We start from the raw sequence: 19704 nt of genomic DNA, 5'->3' as shown, positions 1-19704 counted from the left end.
CCACCATCTCCACCAAACCAAAATATTTGCTCCACTGGTGCTGGAAAGGCTATCGTTGGAATTCATTTCATTGACTTTATACTATTAAAAAGCAAGTGAACAGAATGATGAATGGCAAATACTATGGTTTGGGAGTAAAACAGACATGGGCTCCAATCTCAACTCTGCTGTTGATAATTAAGCACTCTCCTAATGGATTCACATCAAATACTTTAGCTCTAAGCGAATATATTTCATATGATTATTGGATGTTTTAAACACAATGGACATTTGCAGTTGCTATACCAAGTGGTCCCCTACATACTGCAAATTATTTTCCTTTACTACGTGTTGTTGAAAAATTCTTCTTAAACTACAGCTAGTTTTAAATGGACTCTTTAAAACATTAATATATAGTAAGTCCTTACAGTAATGTAAATGAATTTACCAATTCTTTCTACAGAACACAATAAGTAAAATAGAATAACAATATTCATTGCCTGGAGCATGATTCTATTCATAAATCAGAATGGGTCAACAAAAAGAGGCTGTAAGTTTCAGAACCCATATTTCCCACTTGACTTTCCACACAGAGTGGGTCCTCTATATGGCCCCAGGCCCTTTTATTTTTTTCAAGAATATTACCTCTTTGATGTGCTAGGCATTCAATTTTAAAGTACAGTATAACGAAGTATTGAAGTAGATCACGTGCAGTAATTTCCCACCAAGCTTATAGAATGAACAGAAGTCAATAAGAATTAATAGGAAGTGGTGCTATTGACAAGGTCTTATTGCCATCATGAGGATCATTTAAAAAATACTAGAAAGTATAAAAAAGCAGAAACAGTTTTTTTATTCACATTTGTAGACATTTACTGCATCAGTATTTTCACATATTCCAATGCAGGTTTTATGATGAAAATTGACCAAAAATGTCTGTAGAAACAACCAGAACAACTGGTTAGAACTTTGTTCTGGAATCCTAAAGTTTTTATATAAACATTCTTGAGAATAAAACATTCTTGAGAATAAATACCAATTGATGTTGCTCCCACTGTAGTTCAATATTTATTTTACTAAGAATACAGAGAAATTGAAAGGTGATAAATAAGAGCAGTACTAAAATATCCCATGAAGACAAAACTTCCTGAAGTTCAAATATAAAATAAAAGGCAGAATCCTTGATGCTTTTCCTGCATTTTCTACTGTACTTTATGTAACAATGAAGCTTTTTCTATTATAATTACTTTTTATTTTTCTTCACTTCACAACTTCTTTCCTGGCAAAATTGCTTGGCTTTTCGTTCATGATCCAGAATTTCCTTGGGAAACAGGCTTTTCTCATCAAATACAGCTTTCAAACCTACAGAATCATGATGAAAATTACATGTAAATTATATTTGGTAAGAGACCTACTTAAATAAAATAGTGGGGAGAACATTCTCACATCTGTCTTTTTCTAAAAATTTTTGTTTCTAAAACATAAGAGTGTATTTGGGAAAATTTTCTCTAAGGTACTATTCTGTTTACTTCAATTTACATAGAAAAATTAAACTTTGAGTTTGTTCTTTTAACGCATGTATCTTCTTAATAGAAATCCACCATTCTAAGGATAGAAGTTTGTGTTTTCCACTTTTGTTTTTTAATCTACTTAACAGCTATCAAGACATAAAGAGCCAGGAAAAAAAATATTCTGTATAGAAATAAGACAATTAAAATAATCAAAACACAGTTTGACTGTCTGCATGAATAAACAAGGGCATCTACAATAAAATCCGTAGGGGTTTGCAGTTTCAGGAAAAAAAAAAGGAACCGCATTATTTCCATGAGTGGTTATACTGTGCATCAGTGAGAAGTAGGAGGAAACTGTGCCATGCATTCTAGAAAATAATTTTGGCATTTTGCATTTATTATTTAAACAAATGCTTACCGAACGTCTGTTATACAAAATGTTCTGTGTTCAGGCATAAATGAGGCACAAATACGACCAAGTCACGAGCTTACTTGCAATTGATGGAAAGTAGAAGCAGTACCCAAATAAGCAAAACATCATATACAAAAAGATACCATTCCAAGAGAATATAAGCAAAGCAAACTGTGTATGAACATGTAAAAGATATTATAATATATAAAGATATAAAACAAAAAGATTTAAGAATTAGGTACTTATTTGAGGTAGGTCTTGAATTCCAGACAGGACTTTAATCGATAATAAGAAACATGGAAGTGGGGAAGAATTGGCAAAGGTTGGATAGAAAGTGTCAGCTACAGAGAACAAGATGACTAAAGAATGGAAAGATATTTACTATTGGAATGACTGTGGATAATTCAGTACAATTTAAAGGAAGCATAAAATATGTGAAAAGAAGTGAAATGAGATAAAGTTGAGCTGGACCTAGGAACGCTGTAAATACCAAAGACTATGAAATTTAAAAAGTAAACATTGAATGACTTTATAGTAAAGTGGCATACTTGTATATTAGGATTAAACACAAAACAAAAACCTTCCACTGCCAATATAAACTATACTGCATAGAGGAAGTATATACAGATCTTGACTACAAAAGTCAAGATTTTCCCTCTTCTTCTCATGGAAATTATATAAAAGCAACCAGGAAAATGAGAGAAAATAGCTTTGCAAATATATTCTACTTTCAGCAAAACTCAAAGAGAGATGTAATCTATAGCCTATAAAATGTGAAGAACCAAACAGCTGATATTGGAAAAAAGCTACCCAAGAAAAAGTAAAAAGTATAGAGAGTATAAGAAGGCCAGCCGCAGCATCTTACAATGTGCTGGGAAAAACGATAGTCACTGTGAGTGACAGGCTCACCATGAAGTACCAATGGTTTATCCCTTACATAATACATGAATGCTAAAATGAGGTGAACACAGCTGGAAGCAGAAGCTCTTTGGGACCTGGTTTGGATCAGTGAAATAGATGAGGCAGGGCTACCTGTATTACACACGAGTCATTTTTTGCTAAAGCAGTCTGTTCCCATGGGTTGTAAAACTCGAAAGATACTCTTATCTCACATCCCAGCCTCTTACTCAAGGATTTACCAGATATTTCAAGTCAAAAAAAGAAAAAAAACCCTACCTCCTTAAAGCTAATTAATTAAAAGAGGAAACTTTTAAAACTAACACAGCATGAACACAAACTTATTAAAAGAAAAAACTAAAACCAATCAAAATTTTAAAAAACAGCAAAATTAATTAATACATGAGCCACCACCAGAAAAATATTGCCATTGCACAGATAAATATTGTTACCAAGCATTTTGACAAAAGGTAAATAATAAAATTTAAAACAGCAATTGCTTCTGTGAAGGAAGATCACGGAAGTGAAAATACTCAGGAAAGAGATGAAGACACAAGAGGAAGTGACGAAGTATGAGGTCGCAAAACTCAGATAAAGAGGGAAAAAATCACAAGGGAGAATATAGTTCCTGGTAAAACAGTAGGAAACCTAGAATACGGAAATGAGAAAAAAATGTAACAAAATAAAAATTATAAAGAGAATGAATTAGAAAAATAATAAATATTGAAGACAGACCAAAAAAATTGATCAACAAAAACATAATTATGGTAGGTAGTTGTATTAGTTTGCTTTCACACTGCTGGTAAAGACATACCTGAAACTGGGAACAAAAAAGGTTTAATTAGACTTACAGTTTCACATGGCTGGAGAGGACTCATGCAGGAGGCAAAAAGTACTTTAAATATATATATATAATTGCACTTTAGGTTCTGGGGTACATGTGCAGAACATGCAGAATTGTTGCATAGGTACATACATGGCAATGTGGTTTGCTGCCTCCATCCTCCCATCACCTATATCTGGCATTTCTCCCCATGCTATCTCTCCCCAACTCCCCACCCCCCATTGTCCCTCCCCTATTCCCCGCAACAGACCCCAGTGTGTGATGCTCCCCTCCCTGTGTCCATGAGTTCTCATTGTTCAACATCCACCTATGAGTGAGAACATGCAGTGTTTGATTTTCTGTTCTCATGTCAGTTTGCTGAGAATGATGGTTTCCAAATTCATCCATGTCCCTACAAAGGACATAAACTCATCATTTTTTGTGGTTGCATAGTATTCCATGGTATATATGTGCCACATTTTCCTTGTCCAGTCTATCATCGATGGGCATTTGGGTTGGTTCCAGGTCTTTGCTATTGTAAACAGTGCCACATTGAGCATATGTATGCATGTGTCTTTATAATACAATGATTTATAATCCAGTAATGGGATTGCTGGGTCAAATGGAGAAGTACTTCTTACATGACAGCAGCCAGAGAGAAATGAGGAAGAAACAAAAATGGAAACCCCTGTTAAACCCATCAGATCTCATGAGACTTATTCACTATCAAGAGAATAGCACGAGAAAGACTGGCATTCAATTACCTCCCCTAGGTCCCTCCCACAGCACATGGGAATTCTGGGAAATACAATTCAAATCGAGATTTGAATGGGAACACAGCCAAACCATATCAGTACTTAAGAAAGAAAACCAAAGCATAGCAAATATTTAAGGGCATCATTTAATAAAGGTTTCCTCAAATACAAGTCAATCTAACATATGTTGAAAGGACACATCGTATACTAGGATTAATTGACTTAGAATACTCAAAACCAAGTCATGTCCCAACAATGTTGTTAGCCTTTAAAGATGAAGAAATCATGTGGCAACGAGAAAAAATAATCAAGTCACCTAGAAAGGAGAAAAGTATCTATCTTGCATTGGATATTTTATAGGAATGGCCAATACCAGAAAAGAGTAGAGCAATGTCTACAAGATAATCAGAGAAAGAATATGTGAGCTAAGAATATTACATACATTCACGTTATCCTTCAAATCTAAAAACTATAAATGGTTTCAATATGCAAGAAATTTAGGGATTACTGTTCCCAAGAGTCCTCTTTGAGTTCTTTTTTAAATTATTATTATACTTTCAGTTCTGGGGTACACATGCAGATCTCACAGGTTTGTTATACAGGTATACAGGTGCCATGGTGGTGATTTGCTGCATCCATCAACCCATCATCTACATTAGGTATTTCTCCTAATGCTATCCCTCCTCAATGCTCCCACCCCCTGCTGTTCCTCCCGTAGCCCCTTACCCGCCCCCAGGCCCCGGTGTATGAGGTTCCCCTCCCTGTGTCCATGTGTTCTCATTGTTCAGTACCCACTTATGAGTGAGAACATGTGGTGTTTGGTTTTCTGTTCTTGTGTCAGTTTGCTGAGAATGATGATTTTTAAAAGCTAAACTCAGAAATGACTGAGAAAAGTTTGAAAAAAAAATAACTTGGTGGTGATCACTGAATATATTTAAGTGTAGAAGTAAAATTAAAACAATGTGGAGTTTGGGATGACAAAAATAGAAGATAAAGTCCATGTGCCTGACAATGTAGAAAGGATACAATTGACAAAAATTTTGAGGATGAAGAAAGAAGTCTTGTTTATGATAAATCAGAGACAAAGAACAACACTGAAAACTGACAAATGAACTAATAGCAGTATAAGCAAATTAAACAAAATAAAAGTAAGCATAAGGAAAATCAAGTTATGGAATAAAGTTGTGTGGTAGAAGGGGGGCAGGAGAATGAGAAAACAAGCTCATTGTATCATCACTGAGCATAGATTTAATAGTGTCCTAGAGAAATGAAGAACTAGAAGAATTACATAATTCCTTTGATTATAAAGTCAACCATAGAACAAACATACATACACACAAACATAAACAAATAAAAACTTACAGATGCGGCCGGGCGCGGTGGCTCAAGCCTGTAATCCCAGCACTTTGGGAGGCCTAGGCGGGTGGATCACAAGATCAAGAGATCGAGACCATCCTGGTCAACATGGTGAAACCCCGTCTCTACTTAAAATACAAAAAATTAGCTGGGCACGGTGGCGCGTACCTGTAATCCCAGCTACTCGGGAAGCTGAGGCAAGAGAATTGCCTGAGCCCAGGAGGCGGAGGTTGCGGTGAGCCGAAATCGCGCCATTGCACTCCAGCCTGGGTAACAAGAGCGAAACTCTGTCTCGAAAAAAAAAAAAAAAAACTTACAGATGCAGTGAAAATTTTAAAAATATATAAATAGCATAAGAGTCTGAGAAACAAAGGTGTATCTAATATATAAATATTTCTATATGCTCTATTTCCCAATTTTATTAAAAGAATTATTTTTTAAAATTGGATTAAAAGCAAAACACAACACATATCTAAAATAAAATGATTTGGGAATTTGTTAATAAAAGAACAGAAAAAATACATTGGACAAATGAAAAAGGTTCACCCTTGACTGACACACTTGCCAAAAAAGCAGAGGTCATGTTCAAAATCATAAACACATATAGAAACCCTAAAAGGTTATACAAAAACTTGCAACATTGGCTGCAAGAAATAGATGAGAGTGGGGATTATACAGAACACCATCATAGGATGGAGGGAAAACTTCTCAATGAACAAATTTTTTATGTTCTAATATTTGAAGTCCATGAATATGGTTATTTTTAGTGATAAGATGAAAATCTGGAACTAGCATTAAGTAGAGATAAAAACAGCGGTATGAGATAATGTGGATATCTGTACATTAGCAGCTGAGCCTGTCCCATATGATTGCAGATTAGCACTTTCAAATCACAAGCAATTCTGAACGCTTTTGAGCCCTTCTGAAATATATTGTAAAAGCCAGAAGGTTACTTCTGAAATAAATCATTTTACTGAGATTTGTCTCTCAACTAGATGACAAATTTTCATTGTAACTGACTGGGTTTCAAGACCATTAATGTAATAAATAACTGATATCATATCTTTGTATGATATCGAGAGATGAACTTACTTGGATGGCTCAATTTTTTTTTTTGAGTTAGCAAACAGATTATAAAAAGTACATATGCAGGAGCGGACCCCTGTTTTTGGGCCTGAAGGGTACAATTTGGGGAACTCCTTTTAGAAAAAAAGAATACAAAATTATAAATACGAATTTATTTATTAAAGTCACTATTTAGGATAAAATAAATTTTAACAAATTACTAGTAATTTTTAGAGTTAGGTCCTTTTCTTCTGAGATCTCTATTTAAAAAGATACCTGAAATGCTTACCTGGAAATGCTTTAACCTTGCTTTTGCTCTTCACCTAGAACACTCTCAAACTCCAAGCAATTTCTAATACTCAAAGGATCTTTGTAGATGAGGCCCAGAAAATTTAACCTTCCTTAGCTTTGTTTGTAAATCTATATGTGGCAAAAATGATGTCATTAACTTAACACCTTTTAAATGCAAAATGGTAATTAATTAATTCCTCTCATTAGTCATAGTAACATCCGCTAGGTTAATGGCATAATGAGTTTTTATGATGATGTGTTGAGTCTGTAGTGGATTATAATACATGTAAGAAATAATCATGTATTGAACTTGCTTACAATTGCTTTTAAAAATGTCTTTAGCCATGTTGTGATGACTTTCCTGATATATTAAATTAGCTAGGGTAAAGTCCACAGTTATGAAGTCAAATATTAATATCAGTGTTGCTTTGAAGGGATTTTTCAAATGTAGTTCAAGTCCCTAGTTAATGAACTTTTGGTAAAGGAGATTATCCTAGATAATCTGGTGAGCCAGACATAATCCGTTGAAAGACCTTAAAAGAAGACTGGAGCGTCCCTAAAAGAGTGAAGTTTTGACTTAGTGCTACATATTTTGAACTTGCTCAGCCAGCCTCAACAAACCCATAAGTCAACTTCTTGTAATAAATCTTGATATGGAGTCCTGCTGATTTTACTTCCCTGGTTCCATCCTAACAATATGCTTTCTATGAAGTACACTATCACAGGATGATCACAAAAAAAAGTGATGTTGATCTGTCAAAGTTCCTGTGGCTTGTGGCTGAAGACAGTTGAATACTACTTGTAAAGAAAATCTATGAACCAGAAATACTTTGACCCAGTAATCCCATTACTGGGTATATACTCAAAGGATTATAAATCATTCTACTATCAAGACACATGTACACATCTGTTTATTGCGGAACTATTTACATAGCAAAGACTTGGAACCAACCCAAATGCCATGAATGATAGACTGAATAAAGAAAATGTGGCACATATACACCATGGAATACCATGCAGCCATAAAAAAGGAGTTTATGTCCTTTGCAGGGACATGGATAAAGCTAGAAGTCATCATTCTCAGCAAACTAACACAGGAGCAGAAAATCAAACACCACATGTTCTCACTCATAAGTGAGACATCCCCAAAATATTTTGTTAAAATCATTTTAGTTAAAATGATTTAAGGATCTTAACAGAGAAGAATTGGTTTATATTTTGTCTTCTGGTCCTTCCTCTGCCTGCTAATTGGCAACTAAGTATATCAGCTGAACAACAGTGGCAAAGCTCACGAAGACACCCTGGCAACAAGGGACTTGGCAGCTATGTAATGTGGTATTCAATGACTACCTGTCTGTAAGTATACAGTATTCTGAAAATTCCTCTCTAATTCACATTCTTCCTCCTAGTCTTTGTCCTATTTTTTGTCTTCTAGATAAATCATTATTTAGAAATTTTATGTACATAAGAATCACCTGGGGAGGTCATTAAACTGTAAATTCTCATTCAACAGATCTGGGGTGGGTTCCCAGATGCTGCATTTCTAAGGAGCTCCCAGGTGATGCCTATGTTGCTATCTGCTGCCCACATCTTGATTTCAAGGTTCTGATTTCTAAATCTAAGCTCTAGGTCAGTATTGTCAAATGTCCTTTTATTTCAGCCACCATCCAGTAACAGGGAACAAAGGAACAGGCTGGTGAGAAAGAGTGGTGTTAATTAATCAAAACACTTTAATAGTTTTCATATGATTCTCAAATAATGATTGCTTGGGACCTGTTGAACCTTTCAAAAATATTGTTCACATATTAATGACTTCTGTTTTGTAGATCCCAAATTTTGGTGTGTGTGTGTTATATTTGTGAATTGTGTGATAATTTAGTGTTATGTAAACAAAAATGTAGAGCGATAGGAAGTATTTCTACTTTTAAAATGCCCCTGAGTTTTCTGTTCATTGTGGCTGTTTAGTATCGAAAAGGTCCTGAGGTGAACCATGTGTAGCAATCTCTCATTTATCATAAAGGCAATGGATATATCTATAAATGCTTTCTTCCTGAATTTTAATTATTCAAGAACTTTTACATAATATCAAAGATTATTTTTATTTACTAGTGCTAGATTTAAAATTCTAAAGAAAAGATATACTAAACTAGATTCACTAAAAGCTTATGTATATATTTTTCACCTATAGGTTAAGGGCTAATGTGAAAAATTGTGTTTCAATGAAAAACTATGTATTGGCTCCAGCACACTCTTCTGGGTTGTTAGATTCTGGTTGAGTTCACTATTTTTGAACTATTTTTGTCCCTCTTTTCAAGCTGCAACTTACTGATGGATATGCAAACTTTGTCTTACCTGCTAGAGATTTCACTCCCTCTTGTCTTTGGAAACACCGGTTTTGGTATCTACTTGCAAATTGAACTGAGGTCTGCTACCTTGCACAAATTGTCAACTCTCTAATTTTTTCAATCTCATGTGGGTTTTTTTCAACATTTAGCTACAATTTTCCAAACTAACATTTTCACTGTTCTCCCTCCCACTTAAGGACATTACCAAGAACTAAACGCTGACATCCCGGATCCCTATGCAGACTAGGTTGCCTTGCAGCTGTCCTTTTCTCCCAAGATCTTCAGGACTTCAGAACAGCTGACCTTTGCCACCACCTGGCAATATAAATTCAAGTGGTTTTGTAGGAGCTATACTAACAAGAATCCCGGAAAGACTATTTCTGAGACTCTGCTTTGCCCCACCTGGGAGCTGTAGTATCAATTCTGGATGGTTCAGCAATGAGTGATATTCTTTTTTCTTAAACAAAAGGGGGCTGGGACTGACAATCTTGAACTTACCTCAGTCCAGTGCTCCTATAGAGTGAAGAGGTTTAAGAAATCTCTTTACCCTTTCATGTTCCAGAAACAGCTAACCACAAGGGACTCCTCTCCCCTCATGTATTCCAAGACCTTCTCTATCCTTCCTATAAGAATCACAGATGGGATGGGGGTGGTGGCTGGCTCACACCTGTAATCCCAGCACTTTGGGAGACTGAGGCAGGCGGATGATGAGGTCAGGAGATTGAGACCATCTGGCTAACACAGTGAAAACCCATCTCTACTAAAAATACAAAAAGTTAGCCGGGAGTGGTGGCATGCACCTGTAGTCCCAGCCACTCAGGAGGCTGAGGCACGAGAATCTCTTGAACCCTGAGGTGGAGGTTGCCATGAGCCGAGATCAAGCTGCTGCACTCCAGCCTGGGAAACAGAGCGAGACTCTGTCTCAAAAACAAAAAAAACAAAACAAAACAAAACAAAAAAACACGCACACACAGACAGACTTCTTTATCTACCTCTATAAAAGCTCAAAAATAAAATGTACCAACAAATAAAATGTATCCTTTTCTTTGACATGTTCTTGTTACTACCTCTATAAAAGCTCAAAAATAAAATGTACCAATCAATAAAATGTATCCTTTTCTTTGTGATGTTCTTGTTTAATGAACTTTCTCTGTATTGCAGTAGGCTGAATAAAACCATCCCTTTAATTGTTTCATACATTTTGTCTTTCACAGAACAACTACAACAAAACAATTATCACTAACAGCATTTTCTCCATACTGTTTCAAGTTTTAGGATTTTACAGATACAATATGAATGGGGTCCAGGGAATTTATTGGCAAAACCAGACCCAGAGCCAGTTCTAAGTAGTTTCCAGGTTTTTTAATAAGGCGTATCAAAGAGAGTTTTCAAGCTGTTTAAGAACCAACTGGGAACAAGTTGAAAGCTAAAGAGAGAGCACTAAGATGTTTCAAGTTGAAAGGGAAAGAAAGAGAATACAAAAGGACATAAAAACCCAGCAGGAGTAACTAAAACGTCACCTGGGGATTTAAAAGTGTTTGAAAACTGTCCCAAGTTCCAAAGTGATAGTTTAGGACATTGAAAGCGAGCCTGGCAACATGCCTCTCATTGTACAATTGCCAAGTAACCTATGCACAGTGTAATTATGGAGATTGCAGCGAGGTGGGTAAAATGCAGTGCAAAGACGTAAGGTAGACGCTGTAATGATAGTGTGGAGGATGAATATATTGGTAATTGAGGTTTTTTTGAAGTGTTCTTTTATAATAACAATTTTTAAAGGCGGCAGTATCTTTCTGAAAAGGAGATGAACAATTTTAAATGAAAATAATAAAAATAGGTAATGCAGTAAAATGGCTGGTTTTAGAAATAAGCACAAGAATAAGCTGCTAGGAAAGCGCAAGAATAAAACACTATGGAATTTGAGTTGAATACTATGTCAACAGGGGAGGCTGCACTTAGAAATACGAAAAGCATAAACACGTGAGTCAGTTTTCCAGCATTCCCATCTAGGCTCTACCTTTACTATCTATGTGAACTTAGGTCAATTATTCAAACTCTATATGTCACAAATTCTTTATATAGAAAATTTGGGGAAGAGTAATTCCTACAGTGCAGAGCTATTTAGTAGAATAATAGAACAATAAATAAAACGTATCAAAGTCTTACTAGCCATCAGGCACTATGCTAAGGGCTTCACATGGGTCATATCATTTAATGTTCACAGCAACATTATGACAATGGTAACATGAAGCCTATTTTCAGTTGAGGAAACTGAGGCACAGAGTGTTTACTTGAATTAAGTTTACAGAGCTAGCAAGCAGAACTTTGTTTTGAAATCAGTCTTATGCTTAACATTCATCTTTATACTTCCATTGTTTCCATGGTTTATTCTCTTTATAAATTGCCATTCCCACCCCCAACCCCAGACAATCATTATCACCTTATAACTTAATGGGGATACAACTGTAATTTTAAAGGTTCCAGCGTGATGTACGAGGAGTGGAGAACAAGAATGAAGAGGCAGATAAGATGAGACTATGCCAGTTGTCAATGTATTGCCTCTCAGCTCCAAACTTTTTGATGCCTGCTCTGTGGTGACGGACTCAAGCCTACAATGTCTCCCTTGCTAGCTGGCATGATGTTGAGCTGTATCACTAGGGGGCAATGGAGACACACTGGAGGAGAAACTAATTTCTCTTCCAAGTTCCAAGTTCTCTGTGCTCCTGTCTCAAGAATCCTGCCCCGCAGTTTCTCTAGCACTAGGCTCCTACAGCATGACTTCTCCAGTACCAAGCTCCGGCAGTGGCTTTACCAGTGTCAGACTCCTGCAACACAGGTAAGGCTTCTCCAGAACCCCGAGCTGCAGTTTTCCCTGTCAGCAGTATGCCACCTATCTGGTACTACTCTATGAATGGTTTTTCATAATATCCTTGGCAAGCAAGAGGCCGACTGTATGACTCTTCCCTCTGAACAGCCTTCCCTGTACCCACCCATTTAATGGTTTTACAGCGGGTTCTGAGAAACAGCACTTCCCTGTGGATAGTTTCCCCTGGAACCCCTCGTAGTAGATTTCGGGCAAGTTCCACCGACAGCATCTGCTGGGACATGTCCTAATGTGTATGATGGATTATCTTATCTGCTGAGAAGGACAGCAAGGAAAACTGAGTCAGCCCCCTCAAGTGGAAAACTACTCAGGGCATTCTAAAATAGTATACAGTATATGTATATCATACACCAGTTAAACTAGTTCTTTAAATACGGGATATGTGACCCTGCCCCCATTGCTTCCTTGTGGAGACTGTGTTCCAGTTTGTCTTTGATCAGTGGTAAGCAGGCACCAGCTGCCTGCCTAGTTTATCTTTGTTCTAAGAGAAAACAGAGAACACCTGCTTGTTAATAATAATAACCTGCTCAGAGAGAATAAATACGTGGGTCAGCGTCTGCTCGAGCTCTCAGCTCAGAAGGCTGTTAGCGTTCTGACCTCGCTTTGTTGTTCGAGCTTTTGTATTTATTTTTTAATTCCTTCAGTGCCACTGCGTTGGGGTCTCCACGACCGAGCTGATCTCAGCAAGTATCTCTGTGGCTTTGCCATCCAGTGAGGCACGGATAAGACGGCTAAATCTTGGGATGGGAGAGACTCTTCCTTACTCAGTCTTTCTCGCACCTGAAGAGAATCAGCTGATCTCCTGTTTTCCTGTCCCTATATTCCTTAGAGTTCTGTTTACTTCTAGTCAATTTTCTATAACATGTATGTATCACCTAAACGCAAGTGAAAAGTATTGAACTTATAGTTAACTCTAAAATACGCCTATTGACTGTAGTTTCTCTTCAGTTATTACCTATTCTTTGTCCTTTCTCTATTGGCCAGTTTCTTAGAAAAGTAGATCAGCTTTCCTTAGTAGGAAAAGTGTCAGCTTTCCCATAGGCACCTCCATCTCAACGTCTTAGAAACTAATGTCACTTCCTAACTATATCATCTGTATTTCCTCTCTCAATTACACTCCTTCTACTTCAATGCAGCTATCCAAACTAGAAGACTGATTGTCATACAACTATTTATCTCCTATTGGGCATATAATCCTTTAAATTCAACCTCATTCCAATTCCAAAAACGTCTAATTAGCTTTTTTAAAAAAAAAAACATTGTCTTAGTTTCTCTTTGCTAAATTTAAAATCATTTGCTTGTTCTTGAGAGTAATCTATGGTTCTGCTAATATCTCTTAAAGCCATAACTAGGGCTTTTGGGGGGGGGGGCTCAGAAAATGATATCCCAAAATATGGCACTTTGGCATGAGTAATACTTCAAAGTGGATTAGAAGACCTCAGAACCAATCTCTCAATTTTTCCTGCTGTCTGCCCCACTTTTGCTTCTAAAGTTCAGGGAGGGACTTCTCTCAAGTTCTTTTACCTAACTGAGGAGAGTTCTTCCTAAAGAAATGAAACTGTATTGAACCCCCTCTCTATAAATCTCATCAAACAACCAGGAAATATTTATCAGAGTAGAAATCAAAAGTCATTATCACACCCAAACGGGGTATTGCCTATTTTTCTGGAGGCTGCTCTAAAATTATTTTTTTAACCTAAGACTATCTGCATAAGACAAACTTTGTTCACAGGGCAGTTCTACCCCTTACCTTTTAAAACTTGTAATCGCCTCCCCCAGAGCCCAGAGAAACTTTGTCCCAGACTATTTTCTGTTCCTTGATCCATTCATTTCCCCTAAAAGGTATTTACTCTTCCTCTAAAATTGCCTACACCTTTCACCCTCCCCCTCCACCCTGCCATTTGCTATTTTCCACTTCTCTGTGAATAGGGTATCTAAACTTCAACCATCTGGCCCTTCCTTGAGTCTCATATTTTGTGGGGTTTTCATGAACATGTGGACATCAACTTGTATACTGTTCCTTGTTAATCTTATTTCCAATTTACTTAAATAAGCTTAATTGCTCAACCTCCAAAGGGAAGGTTTAAACTTCCTGACAGCTCTAAATGACTCGGTGTGTCTGATAAGGCTTTCGGTCTGTCATCCCATCATTTTTCACCAGGATGATTCACCTTTACAAATGAATATGGGAAGTACTTATCTTGTCCTTGTGAGCCACAGACAGACATGAAATGAGAACCAGTAAAAAAGAAATCCAGAGACATAGGACGAAGTTGTAAAGATAGTCCACATACAGGGTATGCATACAGGAGGAAACCAAGACGGAAAATGGAGTCAGATTTGAGGCAAGATGAATAGGTAGGTAACAGAAAATATGCAAAAGCTGTAGAGGAAGGAAGCCAGAGAGAGCTTAACAATGACAGGAGCAAAGGCCTCTCTTCAGTGATGAAAGTTCCTGCTTTGTGAAGAATCTTTTGTATAACTTTGGAAGAAGGAAGCCACAGATGAATTCTTCATATGGGCAGGGAAGATGTGTGGGTGAAGAGGTGGGGTTAATGTCTGGGCAGAAATAACCAAAATACCTAAAAGACTAATTTTCAAGGAGAATTTTTTCTCTGGATTTCTTACTAAAATTTCCTTTAACTTCTCCACAGTTTTTAAAAGATGTTTTCTTTTGGTTTCTTTCTTTGGTTTTTCTTCCTTTACTTCTGTGCTTTTAAAGTATTTCCTCTTACTTGCCTTCTCTGCAAGTGAAAATTGTCTTTTAAAAGCTTCACCAACCTGTGAAACAGATGCAAATTATTGATGACAACTTTTAAAAGAAACATGCAAGTTATTGACATATGACACCACCAATGAGATTCTGTGAAAATGCCAGGAAAAAAGTCTGATTCATTCTGACTGAAGCAGAGGAAAGAATTCAGTCACATTTGAGCTGGGACTTAATGAGTAGGAGAAAAGTAAAGAACAAGGAAAGTGAGGCAGGACATATCAAGGTTGAGGAATGAGCAGAAGTCAAAATGAATCCAGGTTGGCTGCAGTGAGTGACTTCAGATATTGAGCCATTAACTGGGTTTGACACACATTAGTAGACGTAAATGTGTTTGCAATGTTATGTTTGAGGTACTGGTGTGCCATTTAGAAATAGTTTGGAGGATTGAAGCACATTGTATATACTCTGAGATAGTCTTCGACAAGCAGATACTGAAATAATGATTGTTCATTTTTGTATTTAGCTTTTCCTAGGCTAGATACTGAGTATAGTAGCATTTTTGCTGGATGCTAATGACAGAGATAATATGTAGATACCCAGCCTTCAGAGATCTTGACATCTTAGTGGGGAAATAAGTAAATAATTATATTCAACAAGGGTTATGATAGAGATAAGTACTGCATACCATAGGAACACATGAAAATTCATAGACGACTTTTCAGGGAAACCAGAGTATACCTGAGCTAGATGTTAAAAGTTAAGTTGCTGTGAGCCAGGTTAAGAAAAGCAGGGGATGATAGTCCAGTAGAGGAGTGGTATGAATAACATGGTGTGCTGGGAACTACATGTAGTTCCTACTGGCTGGTTCTAGACAGAGCACGAAGAACACTAGGCTCGATAGGTAGGTGGGAGCCAAACCATGGAGCAGCTAGTGAACTATGCTAAGGACCCCAGCATTTATTTAATCATCCTGAGTTATACCATTTTATATCCTATATTACCTCTTCAATTTTTATAATTTGTATTATTCGTGATTGTTCTAGAAGTAACAATGCTTTTTATTCCTTCTTGTGATACTAGACTTTCATCTGAGACTATCTTCCTTCAGTTTGAAGAATTTTCTACTGTATTTCTTAAAATGGCCTGCTTATGAGTAATTTCCCCAGCTTTTACATGTCTTAAAAAATGCATTTATTTTATTTTAACTTTGGAAGGATATTTTCATTGGATTTAAAACTCTAGATGTCAGGGTTGTTGTTTTTTCAACTTTTAATATATTTCCCTGCATCTGTAGTTCCGGTTTAAAATCCTGCTCTTAATGTTAAAAGCAGCCAATAAGATGCATCAAGTCTTTAGCCTTGGTTTTCAGATGTTCTACTGTGATAAAGTACTGTTTGTTTGTGTGTATTTATACTACATGAGGTTCATAGAAATGTATTAAATGTACCTTCAATTTTGAATTCTCAGCTATTTGTTAAATTCTGTTCTCATTCCTGTGCTTGTTATAAAATTGCAGTTTCACATGTTAGACTGTTTATATCACAAATATTTTCTATTTTCTGAAGCATAGAATAATGGAATAAAATGGAAACATTTTATTTCCTTAGGTAGGCTTCAGTTTGTATATTTTATATTGACCAGTCTGCTTTTAAAGCCATCTAATCAGTTCCTAGTTTGATTATATATGTAGGTATATCTGAAATTATATATACACACATGTATATATTTTCAGTTTTAGAATGCCACTGTAATGTTTTATACATATTCTAGTGCTCAGTTAAATTTTGTTCATCCATTTTGTTTATTTCTGTTTTTGAAATATATTTATAATTTTAAAGTCCTGGTTGACTAACTCCAATATCTGGGTAATCCTTGGGTCTGCTTCTAATATATATTCTTTTCCCCTTGGTCTTTAATCAGTTTTCCAGCTCCTCTGCAAGTCCTGTAATTTTATATGACTGAAAATTAAAAGATCTGTAGGCACTGAAATAATCTTTTCTCTGTGATGGTTCACTCTTAATTCAGTAGAGAGAATGAGATTCTGATGACCTTAATCCAATTAGGAATTGAGCTGGGTCACTGCCCAGGTGCAGATATATTTAGGCTTAGTCCACTTCTGATTTCAAAAGTCTGTTGTAGGCTTCTCTTTTTAGTGGGGTATTGTCTCCCAAGTACTGCAAAACAGCATTTCCAGTCCAATCCACAATCTCCACCACCAACCCAGGGCTCAGAGAATATCCTATGGGAAAGGCTGTCCAAAGCTGTGACATTTCTCTAGATTCCCATACATCACACCAACCCACAGAGCCATCAAAACTCTTCCAAATTTACTTTCCCATGATAGTCTCTCAGTCTAATGCAGGTCTGTTTCTTAGCAATGCCCAAGTATAATAAATCCCCAGAGAGAAGAAAACACTTGGCAATTTTAGCTCATCTAGGGAGAGCCCTACCATCTCTGGAAAGTAGTTATTTTGATCATCATTGCTTCCACAGACTTCTGATGGCTTTAAACATATAATTTGTAATTTACCCATTTTTTTTTTTAAATCTGGTGCAGTGAGAATGATAACCTGCCACTACCTATTACATCCTATTGAGAAATGAGGTATGAGAGCTGTACCTTGCCTATAAGTAGAATTTTCAACAACAAAAATGTTGACCAGCTGTTCTCCCTTTCCATAAGGGACCAAGCAGAGAGGAGACTTAAACTTCCTAACTGTGGACAAAAGGAAACGCCTTCCTACTGCAAACATTACTATTTCTCAAAAACGATGTTGAACCCCAGCTCAGAATTCTAAAAGTTTTGAAACCACAGATCTCAGATGGCTTTGTTTAATTCTGATTTTTCTTTTCCTGGCTGTTACAAGTTGAAAACTTGAACTTTTTATTATTTAAAATGAGCCTCCCTGCAGTGTCCATATGCTTTCTGAGTGCTTCACTGAGAATCAGGTTTGTTACTTGTTCTCCCACAGGACCCCTCTTTGCTAGAAGAATTTTTCTATAGAATTCTTCAAACTTGTAAAAGCTCAGACTATAGTCTGAAAAATAATTTCGTACATCTTGTTTGTATATCTTTAGAGATCACTCAGTTTCTAACTTCAGCTTTCTTGTCTTCTCATCACATTAGCCTAGTACGGCAGCTGGAAGACTTTAAGACAATACATTTTAAGTGGTCTTTATTTGTAGGTTTCACATGAAAATTGAGATTGCCAGACACTGTTCTAAAATGGTATTATGATGGCTTCCTCCAGTATCCCTTTTGAAAATCAAGGTTATCTGGGGGAGAGATTCTCATCCATGGAAGACTTATGGATACATGTTCATGGCATTCTAACTTCAGAAAAAGGACAAAACAAAAATGTTCCTTTATTTCCCGGCCTGTTGTCTGTCCTAACTGAGCACAGATCAGCAGCTGAACTATAAATCTTAACCACACTTTGTTTCACTGCAACATACAAGGCACACACTTGTTATTTTCATTCTTTTCTACTCTATCTTTAATCACGTTTCACGAAGAGGGTAATAGACTTGTATGATGGCCGAGGACTTACTTTCAAAAACTGACAGGGCCTCTGGAATTTGGGGATGCTTCTCTGGCTCTTTCCTGAAGTATTGCTCAGGGTCTAGAAGGAAAGCAGGTTTATTTACTTCAGGCGGCTCTTCCAGGACTCCAATGTTTAATGACCTAAATGCACCTTCACAACAGCAGGTTTTGGAGGAAGACAGGGAGAAAAATACAATAACATTAATTTCTTGGAAGGAGCTAGCACATTTCCAAGTCAACTTTTATAAATTCAACCTTCCTGTTACTCAGCTGGTACAGCTGCAGTGATCAGCAAACCCTATAAACACAGCTGTTCAAAATAAATCCATGGTGCTTTTTATTCAAAGGAACCAAAAGGAACTCAAGGCTTCCCATTCATTTTTCATTTTGTATTTTTCTACTATTTTCCCTTGAAAATGAATATTCTGCAGTTTTGGAAAAGTTCCAGTTTTTCTTTTTATCTACAAGAAAATTGTCTTTGTAGAATGGAATCTATTTTTTTCAGTGTTTAACAAAACATCTGAAATTTTGAATTGGCAGGTACTCTTTAAATATCAACTAACCAGAGCTGTGTTGTCGTATTTATTATGCTCACATGAGATAAGAATCTATTTTAATCATACTCTTAAAGGCAAAGTCGAACAAAGTAAAGTTTCTCTTTGCTTCATGTAATAATTGGATAATAGAACGGAAATCTATTAAAGCTTAATTCAATATATTCGGGAGCTTTAAGATGTAATGACTGTCCTGCTGATTTTCAGACTAGCCCCTTTCTTTTGGCCAGTTTCTCCTTTTGCAATGAAAACGTTTAGCCAATGCCTGTGCCCCCATTTTATCTTGGAAGTAAATGACTTGTTTCTTATTTTAAAATTATAAACTTAATACTTCTAAGTTAATGCTGGAATGAGTTAAGACCTTGGAGGACTATTCGAAAGCCATGATTTTATTTTGCAATTTGAGAAGGACATGAGATTTGGAGGTGCCAGGGATGGAATGATATAGCCTGGATATTTCTTTGTTCTGTGAAGGTAGAAACTGGGTTTTTGTCACAATGGTGGCTCAGTACCTAAGAAAAGGAAACTAGTTCATATGCAGCACCTGCTATGGAAAAAGTCATGTGCTATGTCAG

At 36.5% G+C, this 19704-nt stretch overlaps 1 protein-coding gene across 1 annotated transcript in view; it reads right to left on the bottom strand.

The window, feature by feature from the left end:
• Positions 1-810: 810 nt before the first annotated feature.
• Positions 811-19704, bottom strand: part of WDR49 (WD repeat domain 49) — a 165698-nt gene continuing 146804 nt past the window's right edge. The window contains exons 18-19 of the mRNA XM_035278281.3: positions 18583-18726; positions 811-1341 (exon numbers count right to left, since the gene is read on the bottom strand). Coding sequence (XP_035134172.3) covers positions 1223-1341; positions 18583-18726 — 263 coding nt within the window. The 3' untranslated portion in view covers positions 811-1222. The remainder of the gene's footprint in view (positions 1342-18582; positions 18727-19704) is intronic.

Source organism: Callithrix jacchus, chromosome 17 (assembly GCF_049354715.1).
Source record: "Callithrix jacchus isolate 240 chromosome 17, calJac240_pri, whole genome shotgun sequence".
Taxonomy (NCBI): domain Eukaryota; kingdom Metazoa; phylum Chordata; class Mammalia; order Primates; family Cebidae; genus Callithrix; species Callithrix jacchus.
The sequence above is the reverse complement of the archived record's forward strand: the minus strand, read 5'-3'. Positions and strand labels throughout refer to the sequence as shown.